This window comes from Neoarius graeffei, chromosome 5, assembly GCF_027579695.1.
Source record: "Neoarius graeffei isolate fNeoGra1 chromosome 5, fNeoGra1.pri, whole genome shotgun sequence".
NCBI classification, from domain to species: domain Eukaryota; kingdom Metazoa; phylum Chordata; class Actinopteri; order Siluriformes; family Ariidae; genus Neoarius; species Neoarius graeffei.
The window spans coordinates 55916420-55933618 of NC_083573.1; the positions used below are offsets into that span (position 1 = coordinate 55916420).

The window sequence follows — 17199 nt, forward strand, 5'->3', positions numbered from 1 at the left end:
TGTGATGCGTCTGAAATAGACATGGCATACGTTTAGAAAATCAGCAATTTAACCACTATAACCCTTTGAAAAACTCTAAATATCAGCTAAAACTATCAAAGTTCTTAAATAATATTTAGGATGGCTATTGTTTTGCTGTTTTGTGGATTTTAGCATACATTTCTGTGGCTTGTGGCAATAATATAGAATTGTACATGATCAAAGTTGATTTTAGCTTGGGTTTTACATTATAAGAAAGAAAGACTAACATATTAAGGCGAAGGGAACAATTCTTGTGACAAATTGGTTCAACTTATTCACATCTGTAAAATACAGGCCTAGGTGATATCTCTGGGAGTGGTTTTGATGTATTACATGTTGCTTTATTCTTGCATGGTGAGGTTGACATTTACATGGAATTGCCCATCTCCCTCTCAGCAATGTCCTTAGTGTTTTCCAAGTACTTTTCTTGCTGTGTGTCATTTTACGGTACTTTTTTTTAAGTCAGGAAGTGCTAAAGTCCCCAGCTGTTTCTTTGTTTACTCCTCACAAAGTCCATATGCATGAAGGTCGCGACAAAATTCTTACACAGCCATACAGTTACAATGTGCCGTGATCACTTCTCCATCTTGTTTAACTAAGATCCAGGTCTTTAAAGGGGTTTCTGATGATCTTTGTGAATGATTTACCCGAGAGATAAGAGCCAACACAAGTGAGAATCAAACAGTTTGTTTACACTTCAACTTGCAGTGCTTCGTTGTAAAGACGCGAACACAAAGCTTAAAAAAAAAAAACCTTACACAGGCAAAAACAATACAGGATTCATTTGGCAGCAGCTTGATACTGAGGTCCTTTACCCAGTCACATACAAAAAAGTTGCAAGCCTCCATACTCTTCCAGGCTTTCATCTATTTTGCGGTGTAGAAGGATGTCTGCAACACCAGATAGTTTGAGATGTCGGGGAACTCGACTGAAGGGTAGTTTGAGATCGTATGACAAATCCTTCTTTCCCAGACTGTAGGCGTTGATTTCATTGCACATAGCAATCTTCTGAATATATCTAAAGCGAGCCGTGGCTTCTAGATTACGCGCGTACTCTGATAAGTTATCGCTAGTTGTTTGCACTATGGCAGCTGTTTGCTAGACCACCAGCTGTTTTCACGGAAGTGAAATTGCTAAGAAAAAAGTCACGTGACTGAAACCCAAGAATTGGGGGCCATTTTTAAACTGTACTATCTAGAAAACTACTTGAGCTAGGAACTTTGAAAAAAATTGTAGGATAAATATTTGGTACTATGACTTTATGAATGTGAAGTTTCAGGAGTGTAGCTCAGGTTTAATATAGAATACTGGGTGTTAAATAAAAAATTCCCCACCCACATTCGACCATATGACCACCGACAGCAGATTTGAAGACCTGTAGAAATCACAATTTTAAAAGGTAGGGGACTGATTTCATATACAACCCCGATTCCAAAAAAATTGGGACAAAGTGCAAATTGTAAATAAAAACGGAATGCAATAATTTACAAATCTCAAAAACTGATATTGTATTCACAATAGAACATAGACAACATATCAAATGTCGAAAGTGAGACATTTTGAAATTTCGTGCCAAATATTGGCTCATTTGAAATTTCATGACAGCAACACATCTCAAAAAAGTTGGGACAGGGGCAGTAAGAGGCTGGAAAAGTTAAAGGTACAAAAAAGGAACAGCTGGAGGACCAAATTGCAACTCATTAGGTCAATTGGCAATAGGTCATTAACATGACTGGGTATAAAAAGAGCATCTTGGAGTGGCAGCGGCTCTCAGAAGTAAAGATGGGAAGAGGATCACCAATCCCCCTAATTCTGCGCCGACAAATAGTGGAGCAATATCAGAAAGGAGTTCGACAGTGTAAAATTGCAAAGAGTTTGAACATATCATCATCTACAGTGCATATCATCATCAAAAGATTCAAAGAATCTGGAAGAATCTCTGTGCGTCAGGGTCAAGGCCGGAAAACCATACTGGGTGCCCATGGTCTTCGGGCCCTTAGACGGCACTGCATCACATACAGGCATGCTTCTGTATTGGAAATCACAAAATGGGCTCAGGAATATTTCCAGAGAACATTATCTGTGAACACAATTCACCGTGCCATCCGCCGTTGCCAGCTAAATCTCTAGTTCAAAGAAGAAGCCGTATCTAAACATGATCCAGAAGCGCAGACGTCTTCTCTGGGCCAAGGCTCATTTAAAATGGACTGTGGCAAAGTGGAAAACTGTTCTGTGGTCAGATGAATCAAAATTTGAAGTTCTTTATGGAAATCAGGGACACCGTGTCATTCGGACTAAAGAGGAGAAGGACGACCCAAGTTGTTATCAGCGCTCAGTTCAGAAGCCTGCATCTCTGATGGTATGGGGTTGCATTAGTGCGTGTGGCGTGGGCAGCTTACACATCTGGAAAGACACCATCAATGCTGAAAGGTATATCCAGGTTCTAGAGCAACATATGCTCCCATCCAGACGACGTCTCTTTCAGGGAAGACCTTGCATTTTCCAACATGACAATGCCAAACCACATACTGCATCAATTACAGCATCATGGCTGCGTAGAAGAAGGGTCCGGGTACTGAACTGGCCAGCCTGCAGTCCAGATCTTTCACCCATAGAAAACATTTGGCGCATCATAAAACGGAAGATACGACAAAAAAGACCTAAGACAGTTGAGCAACTAGAATCCTACATTAGACAAGAATGGGTTAACATTCCTATCCCTAAACTTGAGCAACTTGTCTCCTCAGTCCCCAGACGTTTACAGACTGTTGTAAAGAGAAAAGGGGATGTCTCACAGTGGGAAACATGGCCTTGTCCCAACTTTTTTGAGATGTGGTGTTGTCATGAAATTTAAAATCACCTAATTTTTCTCTTTAAATGATACATTTTCTCAGTTTAAACATTTAATATGTCATCTATGTTCTATTCTGAATAAAATATGGAATTTTGAAACTTCCACATCATTGCATTCCGTTTTTATTTACAATTTGTACTTTGTCCCAACTTTTTTGGAATCGGGGTTGTACAGTACAAGACAATATTTTGTCTGAAATAGTCCAAATGAGACGAATGGTTCACACAGCACTGCTCATATTCAAGGTAAAATAAAATGTGAAAGATGGCTCCAATCACATGATTAGTTACAGAGATATTGAAGCTCCAAAATGCCTTTTAACACAAATCTGTTACTCCATTTCAAAGATATTACACCATGACTGCACTTAAAACATCTGATGTTTGAAAATACTTGTATACTGATATTCAGTAAATGATTCATTGTAATACAGCATTCAGATAAAATTATATATATAAGTCCACCTACTGATCTTGTTCAAACTTGCACAGAGTATGAAATTCCTTATTCCTGCATCACCAGGATTATCCACTAAAGCCACACAACCTCAACAATACATGACATGTCCAGTATAAGTTAATAAATATAATTTCTGTCAGTTGTCACACCTTGAAAATACAGCACTGAAATTACATTACAATGGATTTTGTCCATTTGGAGCTTCAGTATCTCTGTAACTAATCATGTGTAAGGAACCATCTTTCACATTTTATTTCATGTAGTATATAAGCAGTGCTGTGTGAAATTTAAGCCCTCTCTCTTCAAAACATTGGTCTTTCTTGGTGTTAGAATAAGCACGCAGAGGCCGCCGTACACAAATACAGGAGTATTTCAAAATTTCATTTTGGGAAAATGAAAGAGAACACTATCACAGATTTTGTACATAATATTAACAAACTTGCTCTTCCCAGAAAAGTCCATTTGGATCGGGTACATGGTGTCATACCTGGAGAACATCACACTGAATTTGGATGAAAAAAATCCCCCCCCCCATTTTTGAGCTTTAATATCTCTGAAACCATTCATCTCATTCAGTCTATTTCAGACAGACAATCTACTGCATCTTATTTATGTGAAGCTGTATATAAAATATCAGTCCCTTAACCTTAAAATTGAGGTTTCTACAGGTCTTCAAATCGACTACCAGAGGTCACACAGTTTTTTTTTTTTTAAAGGAAATTCAACCACACAACATTCTATATTAAACCCGAGTTACACTCCTGAAAGTCCACATTCATAGAGTCATAGTACCAAATCCATCCATCCATCCATTACCTCTACTGCTTATCTGTCAGGGTTAGTCCTGGGTATGACTTTAAACTGCAACCTGTAGTGAGTCTCAGGTCCGGGAGGACTTGAGTAATGAGGAAAGTGGAGTTACCCCTTAAATCACCATTGCTCCCAGGTCCACTCTGATCTGGAGTGGTAGCACCTGCCTGGGTTCCAGCTATGGGTTAAATAGTACGTCACCAATAAGGCGCTGGCAACAGGGTGCTTTTCGGTGCAATGTGGCAGATGAACCCAACAGGGTTAATGGCACACCACCTGATGGCATGCAGAAGAGCCACTCAAATGGCCAAGGGATGGCATCATTCGGCAAGTCAGCTGTCACTGTGGGGAAACTTCCATATCAGTCAGTTCTGTGGCACTTTTGTGCACCATCTGGCATCAGGTCTGGAGGTCCAGAGAGACAACACTATGGGTACACAACATCGTTTGTCTTATCTTACTGTGCAAGGCGCTTCATTAGGAAAGGAGAATAAGGCTACGTTTACATTAGACCGTATCTGTCTCGTTTTCTTCGTGGATGCACTGTCCGTTTACATTAAACCGCCTGGAAACGCCGGGAAACGGGAATCCACCAGCGTCCATGTATTCAATCCAGATCGTGTCAGCTCCGGTGCTGTGTAAACATTGAGAATACGCGGATATGCTGTGCTGAGCTCTAGCTGGCGTCTCATTGGACAACGTCACGGTGACATCCAACTTCCTGATTCGCTGGCGTTGGTTATGTGACGCGACTGCTGAAAAATGGCGCGGACTTCCGCCTTGTATCACCTTTCATTAAAGAGTATAAAAGTATGAAAATACTGCAAATACTGATGCAAATACTGCCCATTGTGTAGTTATGATTGTCTTTAGGCTTGCCATCCTTCCACTTGCAAGTGGTAAGTGATATGCACTGGGATCACACACACAGCGGCTCAGTCCCGAATCACAGCTTGTTCACTTCACTCGCGCGCTCTGTGAGCTGCGCAAGGCCGGAGTGCCCACCCTCCAGAGGGCACTCGCTGTTCAGGGCGGAGTGATTTAGAGCGCAGGATGCCTGCGGAGCCGAGCGTATCCGTGTATTGGTATTGCTGTGTGCACGCAAATCGTGTATTGGTGTTGCTGTGTGCACACTAATCGTTTTAAAAACGTTAATCTGATGATCCGCTGATACGGTCTAATGTAAACATGGGCTAAGTCTGGTGCAGGCCTTGCAGCCCATCTGTGTTCCTGAGTATCCTAATGAAGCAGTCATCATCGCTAGCGATGGACAGCCAACGACGATCTGTCAGGGTCAGAAACTACCAGCTGACTTCAGGTGAGAGGTGGAGTACACCCTGGGCAGATTGGCAATCTGTCACAAGTCTAACACAGAGACAAACAACCATTCACACTCTCATTTTAAGGCAATTTAGAGCAGCCAGTTGACCTAATCTTTGGATTGTGGGAGGAAACTGGAGCACCCAGAGGAATCCCATACAGGCATGAGAACATGCAAACTCCACACAGAAAGGCCCCAGTTAGCCATGATGTTCGAACCCAGAACCTTCATGCTGTGAGGCAACAGTGCTAACCACTGCACCACCATGTCGCCCTATACACCAGATATTTACCTTAAAATTTGTAGTTTTCTAAATGCTGCAGTTGTAAATGCCCCCTCAATATACAATGTTTTTTAAAAAAATAAAAAAAGCCCCCACCTCTGTCGCTTAATTTTTTCCCCCCAGAAAACTAATGACCGAGACCTCAAATTGTGTACTTTTCCTATTAGGAAATATAACTTCCCCCTGGAATGTTTTAGGCAAATCTGAGATGGTCAGCTGGGAGGCATTTGATGAATTGACATGGAATGACTCAAAAGCACAATGCACTCAATCATATAATTTCACTTCCTTCCTCTCGTGCGTGCACGCGCACACACTCCTCGAGATGATGACTGTTGTTAGTATATTTTTCACACAATTTTTGTTCCAAGTGCTTTATTTCTTTTAGAAGTGTTTAATATTAAAAATCATGTTCATTTAATACAAGTTGTGAGCAGGAATTTAATTCTTGTAAACGTTTAAACTAGAGACATTAAATTTATGGTAAATAAATATGGACCCCAAATATTGGTTAGTGGTGCCCTTGATTATTAGTAATCAGTATTGGTCCATAAATAAATAAATAAATAAATAAATAAATAATCAGTCACCCCCTAGTGAGGATACACAAGTGTCTCCTGTGTGGAAGGTTTTTTGTTTTTTAAAACAATGGCACTAGCCTATGGCATAAAAGCTCCACTTCTCCCAAAACACAAACTACAATCAATGGCTGTTTTACCTGATCGGTTATCTCACCTGGATAAACAATGGGTGCAAATAAAATCCTTGGATAAATGTTAATTATGATGTCCCGTTTTAAATACTGAGAAGCCATGATATTAATTTTATCCAATCAGAATGCACGTTCATTTTCTCTGCATAACACTCATGACGTATGTATGTGCCCAGTTGTGTTGGCTCATTGAGGTTGGGAATAGCACGTGTGAATCGGAAAGTAGGATGAATTGTAAGTGATCGGCTACACAAACTGGTTCAAACTGGTACCCTTCTAAGGCCGAATCCCATTTCACCCCTTGGACCAACCCCTTGGCCCTTCCCCTCCATTTTGCGCGTTCACGTGAAGGGGTAGGGGTATCCCAATCCCAGTTAACGCGGAGGGGTAGGGGAAGGGGTAGGGCTTCTGTACCCCTCCAAATGGAGATTTTCCTGGAGCTGACTCCAAACGAAGGGGTTTGAGTGATTTCCCACAATGCCATGCGGATTTCAGCGAGATTTCATGCGGATTTCAGAAAGATGGCGGTTCCCGCGGCGAAAGATTGTCATAAATGTATTTTCTCCATTATTTACGTGTTTTAAGTTGTTATCCAGAGGAAACACGCCGCTTGATTCGCTTTCGAGCTGAGAATGAGCAGCGATTTCTGAAATCCAAGCTGCTGCTAAAAAGCTTTGGGAGTGAGTATTGTTTTCGGTTGCTTGACTGCGTACGTTTTGTTCTGTTATTCTCGCTTTTATTGTTTACATGAGTGTTCTGACACCTCATTCTGTCGGATGTGGTGCACAAAGCGCCAAAGATATCCCATTCAGTGGTGTTAGTTAACAAATCACACCCTGCCAGCAGAGATTTCTGGTTCTGCCTCTGGCTCTGACTGTAGCGGCTGGTCGCAGCCAATGACGCATTTGGTCGCGTTTTGCTAACGTAAACGCTGACGGAGGTACGCGATGACGTATGCAATCGTTGAAGGGCTATCCCAATACGTAGGGGTTGAATTTCAAGCCCTATCCCTTGTAGCTCAGTTTCAAGGGGAAGGGCCAAGGGGAAGGGGGAGGGGTAGAAATTAGAATTGGGATTGGGCCTAAGCCATAGCCTGCTTGCAGTGTGTCTTGCGGGATCTCTTCGTATGATTCGACAGAGCTGTCGCTTTCACTTGATGCGCCCGACGCCATGATTACACGCTTCTCTCCTAGTGCAGTGGGTAGGGCTGACGTCACGGTCTTTTAAAAATGGCGACTCTTGTGCCGTTTAGCGTACTGACTATTATATTTACAATTACCAAGATATTTCGTTGTTTTCTAGTATATAAATTTGACAGAATACTTAAGAATACGTTACTTTGTCACATCAGCAACTGTATATATTATATTTGGTACCCCTTTAAACAAATCAAACAAAACTATTACACTTGGTCATTTATTTATGAAGTGAAATGATCCAATATTACAGATCAGTGAGGGGCAAAAGTATGTGAACCTCTGCTTTCAGTATCTGGTGTGACCCCCTTGTGCAGTCACTGTTCAATAGTCCTGCACATTGGCTTGGAGGAATTTTAGCCCATTCCTCTGGAAAAAAACCCCAGCTTCAACTCTGGGATGTTGGGGGGCTTCCTCACATGAACTGTTCACACAACACTTCTGTTGGACTAAGGACAGGAGACTGACTCAGTCATTCCAGAACATTAACTTTATTCTTCTTTAATCATTCTTTGGTAAAACGATTTGCGCGCTTAGGGTTGCTGTCATGCTGCATGACCCACTTAATCTTGCAGTGCAGCGTTTTCCTTTCTCCAAACATAATGCTTCTCATTTGAACCAAAACGTTCTATTTTGGTCTCATCCATCTACATATTTTTTTCAAATAGCCTTCTGGCTTGTCCATATGATGTCCCGATGAGTAGCTTTCTCCTTGCAACCTTGCTATACACACCAGTATTGTTCAGTGTTCTCCTGATGGTGGACTCATGAACCTTAACATGAGCCAGTGTGAGAGAGGCCTTCAGTTGCTTACCCTGGGTCCCTTTGTGACCTCGCAGACTATTACATGCCTTGTTCTTGGAGCGAGTATTTTTGGTCCATCACTCTTGAGGAGGGTAACAATGATCTTGAATTTCTTCCATCTGTCAGACTGTGGATTGGTAGCGTCTTTTTTCCAGCCTGATGAGCATCAACAACTCTTTTTCTGAGGTCCTCAGAAAGCTCCTTTGCTTGTGCAATGATACACTTCCACAAACGTGTTGTAAAGATCAGACTTTGATAGATCCCTGTTCTTTAAATAAAACAAGGCGCCCACTCACACCTGATTGTCACCTTGTTGACTGAAAACACCAAACTCTAATTTCACCCTCAAATTCGCTGCTAATCACTGAGGTTCACTTACAATCATTTTGTCACTCACAGATATGTAATTAACTGATTAACTGTAACAATTTTCCTCAGTAAATAAATGACCAAGCACAGCTTTTTTTTAAAATCTCATTTGGTTAATTGGGTTCTTTTTTATCTACTTTTAGGACTTGTGAAAATCTGGTGCTGTAGGTCATATTTATGCGGAAAATACAGAAACTTCTAAAGGGTTCCTCTGTAAATGTTTTGTACAGTGTTATAAAGCACCTTTAGAGTTATAGGAGGAGTTGGAGCAGGTCTAGCTCCACCCTGTGGACTTTGACGGAGGAGTTAAGAAGCAAGGACAGGAAGTATGGAAAGAAAAGGAGGAAGCCAATAAGAATAGGGAAGCTCTTTAATACCCATTATGATTATCCATGTTACCTGGGCTTCAGTGTTGCTTTTCTCTTTTGATGCTTCAAACGTGCGAATCTTGTCTTCACTCATCTTGTCAGTGTCTGCCATCACATAATGGCGTGGGGCGTAAGATTGGGACAAGCTTCCCATCAGACGAATGATCTCTGTCGTGTGTCCACCTGTGAATGATAGACATAAATGATATACAGCGCTCATGTTGTATAATTCACGTCACCATTAGGTTATCCATTTTACTTTTGAAAATAAACTTTATTACATTTTTTTCCAAAGCATCGTACAATTTGTCAACGATATGTTCATTTTCATTACAGTACATTCACAGGAAATATTCTATTTAACATTCAACGGCTTCAGATCAAAGAATTTTTAAACATGTTTACAGATGCGCAGAAAAGGGGGAGAAAAGAAAGGTCAAGGAAAGAGAGAAAGGGGGGGGGGGCGCAAAGAAAAATTCACATTCATATTTTAAAACATGTCCATGGAAGGTTTCCTTTTCTTCTCATCTTGTCTTTTTAGTCTTTTCAGTCGAGTTACAATTTGTGTGAAAACATTGTCAGCTGATATATTATAATGATTTATCATCTAGTTTTCCAGGTTTTATTGTTGACTGTACAGACAACTAACCAGTAAAGTTCATATAAATGTTGTGGTACATTTAACAGTTATTCCATGAAATCAAGTCGTACATGAGCTGGTAGCCGATGAGGTGCATAGCACCGAGTTGGCTATAAGCCATGTACGACGAGATTGAGAACTGTTTCATTATATCCACATTCACTGGATTTTGAGAAACGGAGCATTTTTATTTTTTGCAATTTCAATGAATACAAAACATCCGACAAAATAATTTCCGCTTAGAATGGAAACAAACCGGCGAAATGACAGTAGCAATTTGTGAAAAATGTTATAATAAGAATTCTTGAAAAAAATATATGTTCTTACTATCAAATACTTTTATTCCATATTTTGTTGCCTTTTTTTTTTGTTGCATTTTTGGGGTTTTGTTTTCGAGTAGTTTTTATTTCATCCTCGGTTGGTTAAGCAACACGTTCTGCCATTTTGTTTTTCTCTACTCACGGTATATGAGCTGATATCCTAGTAGTAGAGTAGCCAATCAGAGCGCACAGTTGCTCATATCCGATGAACGTGAATGTCGAATATCCCACACATAACTGTCCTCGCTGTGATGTCCATGTTTAATCCTATTAACTGTACTTTTGTCCATATTTCAGCAGATCTTTGGTATTGTATTAGCAGGTGTTCAATTGTTTCCTCTTGATGACAATTATCCATGGGACATTCTTTGTTACATTTACCTACATCTCACAGGAAGTCTTCCTAACGGTATCACCCAAACTGTGTCTCAGATGTTTCCTGACAAATTTTCAGAGGATACATTTAACACATTTTCTTCCCTGGTTAGCTGTTTGTACTGTGGAGTTCTGCCATAATGATAATTTATTATTACACTGTATACAGTATGTCTTTGTTACATGTGTTAATGCAGTCTGTCCCTAGCTCTTTGGATTTGGCTATAAAGTCACTATATCAGTTTATAATATGGAATATTTTATCTTGCCCTTAATTTTTTTTCCTTTCAAGTTTCTTTAGGTGTCTAAACTGCTTTTCTCGCCAATGCTTGTGCAACATTTTTGCAAAAGGCTATCTTCATTTTGATTCCCATGTCTACTGCTCCTTAAAGTGCATATCACGGGTAAATTCAGGAGCAAGATCAATGTAATTCTCCTATTTTATATTAAACTTTGGTCAAATATCTGTCACATTTTGCATTTTGTGCAATTTTTTTTTACCTTGCGCAATACCAGAAAAATTCAGTTGAAATCAAGCTATTTGAAGCGAATTGGTCCGCCTCTGAAAAAACTTGGCATTTGGATTTCCCGCGAAACATTGATTTTCATGACGTCGCATGTGGGACGCCTCCCTCTGAATCCTACGTCAGCGCTGGTTTGTTTATGAGAAAATGACCTGGTGGTTTTCTGCAAATTTCTTCAACGTTATCACGTAATTATTAAAATGGTTAACAGATGTATCGTAGGAGGGTGTAGCAACACCAATCTTGATGGGATTAGTACTCATCGTTTCCCACATTGCGCTCAGGTGACAATTCCATTTTTCAATGCAAAATCGCTAGCTGCTAAACTTGGTCTACACAGGCTGTGCACTGAAACCGTGCAAGCTCTCGCAGCCTGCTGGCGCTTCCACAGGTGACGTCACGAATCTGGCTCCAGACTCCCTTGGGATTTTTCCAGACGCGTTTTATTTTTTTCTGCTGTAGACAGATGGCCTTGTGCAAAATTACCCTTCTGGATGAGTGTGTAAAAGGACATACTTTCATATTTAAAAAAAGAGTGAATTTGGTCCAGGATATGCACTTTAAGCCTGGCGCACATGGGCAATTTTCCGTCGTTTGGCCGTGCAACTTTTTGACGCAAGCAAAAAATTGCTTAATGTGCGGATATTTGCGACGGTGATTTTTTTTGTTGCTTGCGACAGATCGCAGGTATCAAACATGCTTGATATTCTGCGGCCAAAAAAAAAATCGCTAGTCACTGACTTCTTGTAGAGATATCACCACGTGTCTTTGCGATAACGAAGTGATCCACTCCAAAGGCTAAGCCAATCCCTGCCTGCAAAGTAGTCACGTAATTTCCACGTGACTTGCATCCCCCTCCCCAAATCGCCCACCGGTCGCAGATAACGCACACATGCAGCTACCTGAGAGGGGAAACTTGCGTCCAAAAATCACAATACACTAGCAATGAGAAGTCGCCCGTGTGCACCAGGGTTAATCTCCCATTTTGCCGACTTTTGCATAACGGTTCTCTTTCTGTAATCTCTTGGTTTGTGTCCCAAATGAATTTTACACAAAGTTTACTGATGAGTGTTATGATGTGTTTATCTTTGGGAGGAGAGACTGTGGCGAGAAAAAGCAACTTAGACAAGACAAACATTTTTTGTTATTCTGATCCGTGCTTTGTAATTTGCCCTGCTTTATATTTTTCTAATTCCTGTTTAATTTCTTGTTCTATTTTATCGTTTTTTTTTTTTTACTTAGTGTTATATCTAATGATTTTAAAATGGCAAGGGTTGTTCTCCTGCATAAGAAAAAGAGTAAAACTGACACTGGTAATTATAGGCCTGTATCCGTACTGAGTATCATTTCTAAGGTTTTTGAAAGGATTGTACACGATCAGCTGAAGAGTTTAATCTACCATAATCTTTTATACAAATTTCAGTCAGGTTTTAGATCTTCTTATTCTACAGATACATGTTTAATACACTTAATGGATCATATAAAATCATAATGTGATAAAGGTCACTATTCTGGAGGTCCAACATGGCCATTCCAGTAGGCATTTGATACGGTCAACTGTTATCCAAGTTAAAATATATAGGTCTAACTGCTGTGTCCTTAAAATGGTTTGAGTCGTATCTAACAGGTCATTCACAGGTTGTAGATATAAATGGCACATTATCTAGTGCTAAGAGTATACTGTGTGGAGTACCGCAGGGTTCCATACTCGGGCTGCTTCCATTTCTGATATAGGCTATGTGAATGATATGAAGGTGGCAGTGAAGTGCAAACTTTTACTGTACGCAGCTGACTCAGCCTTGATGGTCTCAGGAGAGGATATATCGGAAATGGAGGATGCCTCGAGTATGGAACTCAACTCTGTTTATGAGTGGTTGACTCAGAACAGACTTTCATTACATCTCGGTAAAACAGAATCTATATTGTTTGGCTTGAAAACGCAGTTAAGCATTGTTAACTCTTTAAATGTGAGGTGTGGTGGAAATGACATTGTATCAAAGAGTGAGGTATCATATTTAGGCGTAACTTTAGATCAGTCATTACCAGGGGATGCTACTGCATCAAAAGTACTTTCCAAAAGCTCAAATAAACTAAAATGCTTCGACAGAAATGCCAGGAAATTTGACCTCTGAACCAAGAAAATATTAGTGTCTGCCTTGATACAGTGTCATTTCGATTATGCTTGTTCAGCTTGGTATAGAGGCCTCTCTGAAAGGTACAAGGGGAGGATGCAGGTCACGCAGAACAATATTATTAGATACTTGTTAAATGCTCCTCCCACAACACACTGGATATAAACAATCTAGTATGGTGAGCCTATTACATGTTGAATATAGAGTTGAACAACTGAAGCTAGGTCACATGTATAATATTGTAAATGGTTGTGCTTTAGAGTATCTTAAGTGTAAATGTCCATATGGTTCAAAACCAGCATGGTTATAGTACAAGAGAAAGCGATTCCTCATGTGTAGTACCTAGAGTAAATGGTTTTGGAAAGAGTTCTTTCATGTCTACAGGAATTTGTTTATGGAATCGTCTACCTCGATCAGTGCAGTCTCGTCAAACAAAAGATACTTTTAAGAAACTTGTAACACAGTTTATATGGTGTAAATTCCAAACCCAATCTTATGATTTTTAATGTTCATACAAGTGATACTATTATAATCTAGAGCGGCGGCTACAATTATTGAAAGTCCATAATTAATTATCAACACCTTTTCAGATTTATCAATAAAAAACAATTTTATAAAAGGCGAGTTTCGGTTACAACAGTTATTACTGGTGAATTAATCAACCAGAAGACCCTCCTCGCCCTCTGATCTTGTTGTCTGATGACACGGCTCGTTGTAAACCCGAGATGGAATTTTCTTTTTTAGCACAATCAGCAATTTGAGGAAAACTTGGACGTTACCATCGCAGGTAAGCATGGTGGAAAGATCATGAGCATGTTTTTACTTTACTGTCGATACCTGTGGGCAGAGGCGCCGATAACTGTGGCGTCGATAACTGTGGACAAAGGCGTCAATAACTGTCGATACCTGTGGGCAGAGGCGCCGATACCTGTCGATAACTGTGGGCAGAGGCGCCGATACCTGTCGATAACTGTGGGCAGAGGCGTCGATACCTGTCGATAACTGTGGGCAGAGGCGTCGATAACTGTGGAGTTGATAACTGTGGACAAAGGCGTCGATAACTGTGGAGTTGATAACTGTGGACAAAGGCGTCGATAACTGTCGATACCTGTGGGCAGAGGCACCGATACCTGTGGGCAGAGGCGCCGATAACTGTGGCGTCGATAACTGTGGACAAAGGCGTCGATACCTGTCGATACCTGTGGGCAGAGGCGCCGATAACTGTGGACAAAGGCGTCGATAACTGTCGATACCTGTGGGCAGAGGCGCCGATACCTGTCGATACCTGTGGGCAGAGGCGCCGATAACTGTGGCGTCGATAACTGTCGATACCTGTGGGCAGAGGCACCGATACCTGTCGATACCTGTGGGCAGAGGCGCCGATAACTGTGGCGTCGATAACTGTGGACAAAGGCGTCGATACCTGTCGATACCTGTGGGCAGAGGCGTCGATACCTGTGGGCAGAGGCGCCGATAACTGTGGCGTCGATAACTGTGGACAAAGGCGTCGATAACTGTCGATACCTGTGGGCAGAGGCACCGATACCTGTCGATACCTGTGGGCAGAGGCGCCGATAACTGTGGCGTCGATAACTGTGGACAAAGGCGTCGATACCTGTCGATACCTGTGGGCAGAGGCGCCGATAACTGTGGACAAAGGCGTCGATAACTGTCGATACCTGTGGGCAGAGGTGCCGATACCTGTCGATACCTGTGGGCAGAGGCGTCGATAACTGTGGCGTCGATAACTGTGGACAAAGGCGTCGATAACTGTCAATACCTGTGGGCAGAGGCGCCGATACCTGTCGATACCTGTGGGCAGAGGCGCCGATAACTGTCGATAACTGTGGGCAGAGGCGCCGATAACTGTCGATAACTGTGGGCAGAGGCGCCGATAACTGTGGCGTCGATAACTGTGGACAAAGGCGTCGATAACCGTCGATACCTGTGGGCAGAGGCGCCGATACCTGTCGATAACTGTGGGCAGAGGCGCCGATAACTGTCGATAACTGTGGGCAGAGGCGCCGATAACTGTCGATAACTGTGGACAAAGGCGTCGATAACTGTCGATAACTGTGGGCAGAGGCGCCGATAACTGTCGATAACTGTGGGCAGAGGCGCCGATAACTGTGGCGTCGATAACTGTGGACAAAGGCGTCGATAACCGTCGATACCTGTGGGCAGAGGCGCCGATAACTGTGGCGTCGATAACTGTGGGCAGAGGCGCCGATACCTGTGGGCAGAGGCGCCGATACCTGTGGCGTCGATGACTGTGGGCAGCGGCGCCGATACCTGTGGGCAGAGGCGCCGATACCTGTGGCGTCGATAACTGTGGGCAGAGGCGCCGATACCTGTGGGCAGAGGCGCCGATACCTGTGGCGTCGATGACTGTGGGCAGCGGCGCCGATACCTGTGGCGTCGATGACTGTGGACAAAGGCGTTGATAACTGTCGAATGGTATCACGTGATCTGATACGCTAAGTAATCGGGAATCAATTCTCCCCCTCCCCCCCACTGGAAGTTTGAGTAATTATTCATGCATAATTTATGTACTGAAAGTCTTTTCTGCTTTTGCAATGGCCTAAAGATCATTAAGGTGTCGATAATTGTAGCCGCCGCTCTGGTCACTTTTTCCTGTGGTAGTGCAGTCATTAGTCATTTGGTTATTTCTATTCTCTTATCAGTGTTATTGTTAAATTTATACATATCAATAATTCTCTCTCTCCCCCCCGCTGTCAACAAGAGGACAGCACTGGAAATAAGTGTATTTATACGTTTGTGTGTTATACTTTTTTTTTTTTACATGTATGAATTTTACCAAATAAATCCATATCATAAAAATTCCTAATAGTCTATTTTTATTTCATCTTACCTGATCCGGCCACAATAAGAACACACACCGAGCCTTTCTGAGCAGGTTTACATTCTGCACCAGCTCGCAACACAGTGATTAAACGCAAAATGAAAAGTATTGCAGCCAGAAACACACCGCATAAAACTCCACAGAATGCCGAAACAAACATGACGCTCGCTATCTAACTGCTGCCGGATAGTTTAGTCATCTAGAAATTCAGGTAATGGGGAAAAGCGTTCAACTTTGGTAACAGCTGAGGAAACTCAGGCTAAGGCCGAACTCCAAACAGCCTCCACTAGGTGCTGTAGTGCACTACATAGTGTGCCGGATCCATTATCATAGCGCCTATAGAGTAGGAAGTAAGGACACGTTTGTGATCGAGCCGCGATGCGGCGCTTACAAATCAACAAAACTCTCAACAGTATATCGAAACTTCGATTTTTTTTTAAGACAAGTTGAAAAGATACGCCGTTACTCTAACACAAACGTCAGGATAATGTCATGAAATATTAAGAAATAAAGTTTGACAGATCAGATAGCTGCCTCCTAGCCCAGCCCAGCTAGCTACTCCGCCATGTCAGTACGTCATAGTTACATCTACGGACTGCAGGCAGGTCCAGTTTCATTTCAGAAAACAAAAGCGTTTTGAGAAATAGAGCCCCCTACTGGTGTGTGTGTGTGTGTGTGTGTGTGTATACTAGTGCATCTCAAAAAATTAGAATACCATGAAAAAGTTCCTTTTTTTCCATAATTTAATTCAAAAAGGTAAACTTTCATATATTCTGTATTCATTACATGTAAAGTGAAATATTTAAAGCCTTTTTTGTTTTAATTTTGATGATTATGGCTTATAGCTCATGAAAATCAGAAATCCAGTATCTCAAATTATTAGAATATTCCCTAAGATCAATCAAAAAAAAAGGATTTACAATACAGACATGTCCAACTTCTGAAAAGTATATTCATTTATACACTCAATACTTCGTTGGGGCTCCTTTACCATGAATTACTGTACCAATGCGGTGTGGCATGGAGGTGATCAGTCTGTGGCACTGCTGAGGTGTTATTGAAGCCCAGGTTGCTTTGATAGTGGCCTTCAGCGTATCTGTATTTTTGGGTCGGGTGTTTCTCATCTTCCTCTTGACAATACCTCAGAG

General features: G+C 41.6%; 1 protein-coding gene across 2 annotated transcripts in view; it reads right to left on the bottom strand.

Moving 5' to 3' along the window:
• The window catches only part of alg14 (ALG14 UDP-N-acetylglucosaminyltransferase subunit), a 41310-nt gene extending 24683 nt beyond the window's left edge, over nt 1–16627 (bottom strand). For both annotated transcript variants that reach the window (XM_060922106.1, XM_060922105.1), the window contains exons 1-2: nt 16061–16627; nt 9229–9380 (exon numbers count right to left, since the gene is read on the bottom strand). In XM_060922106.1, the coding sequence (XP_060778089.1) occupies nt 9229–9380; nt 16061–16211 (303 nt within the window). In that variant the 5' untranslated portion in view covers nt 16212–16627. The remainder of the gene's footprint in view (nt 1–9228; nt 9381–16060) is intronic.
• Between the last annotated feature and the right edge of the window lie 572 nt (nt 16628–17199).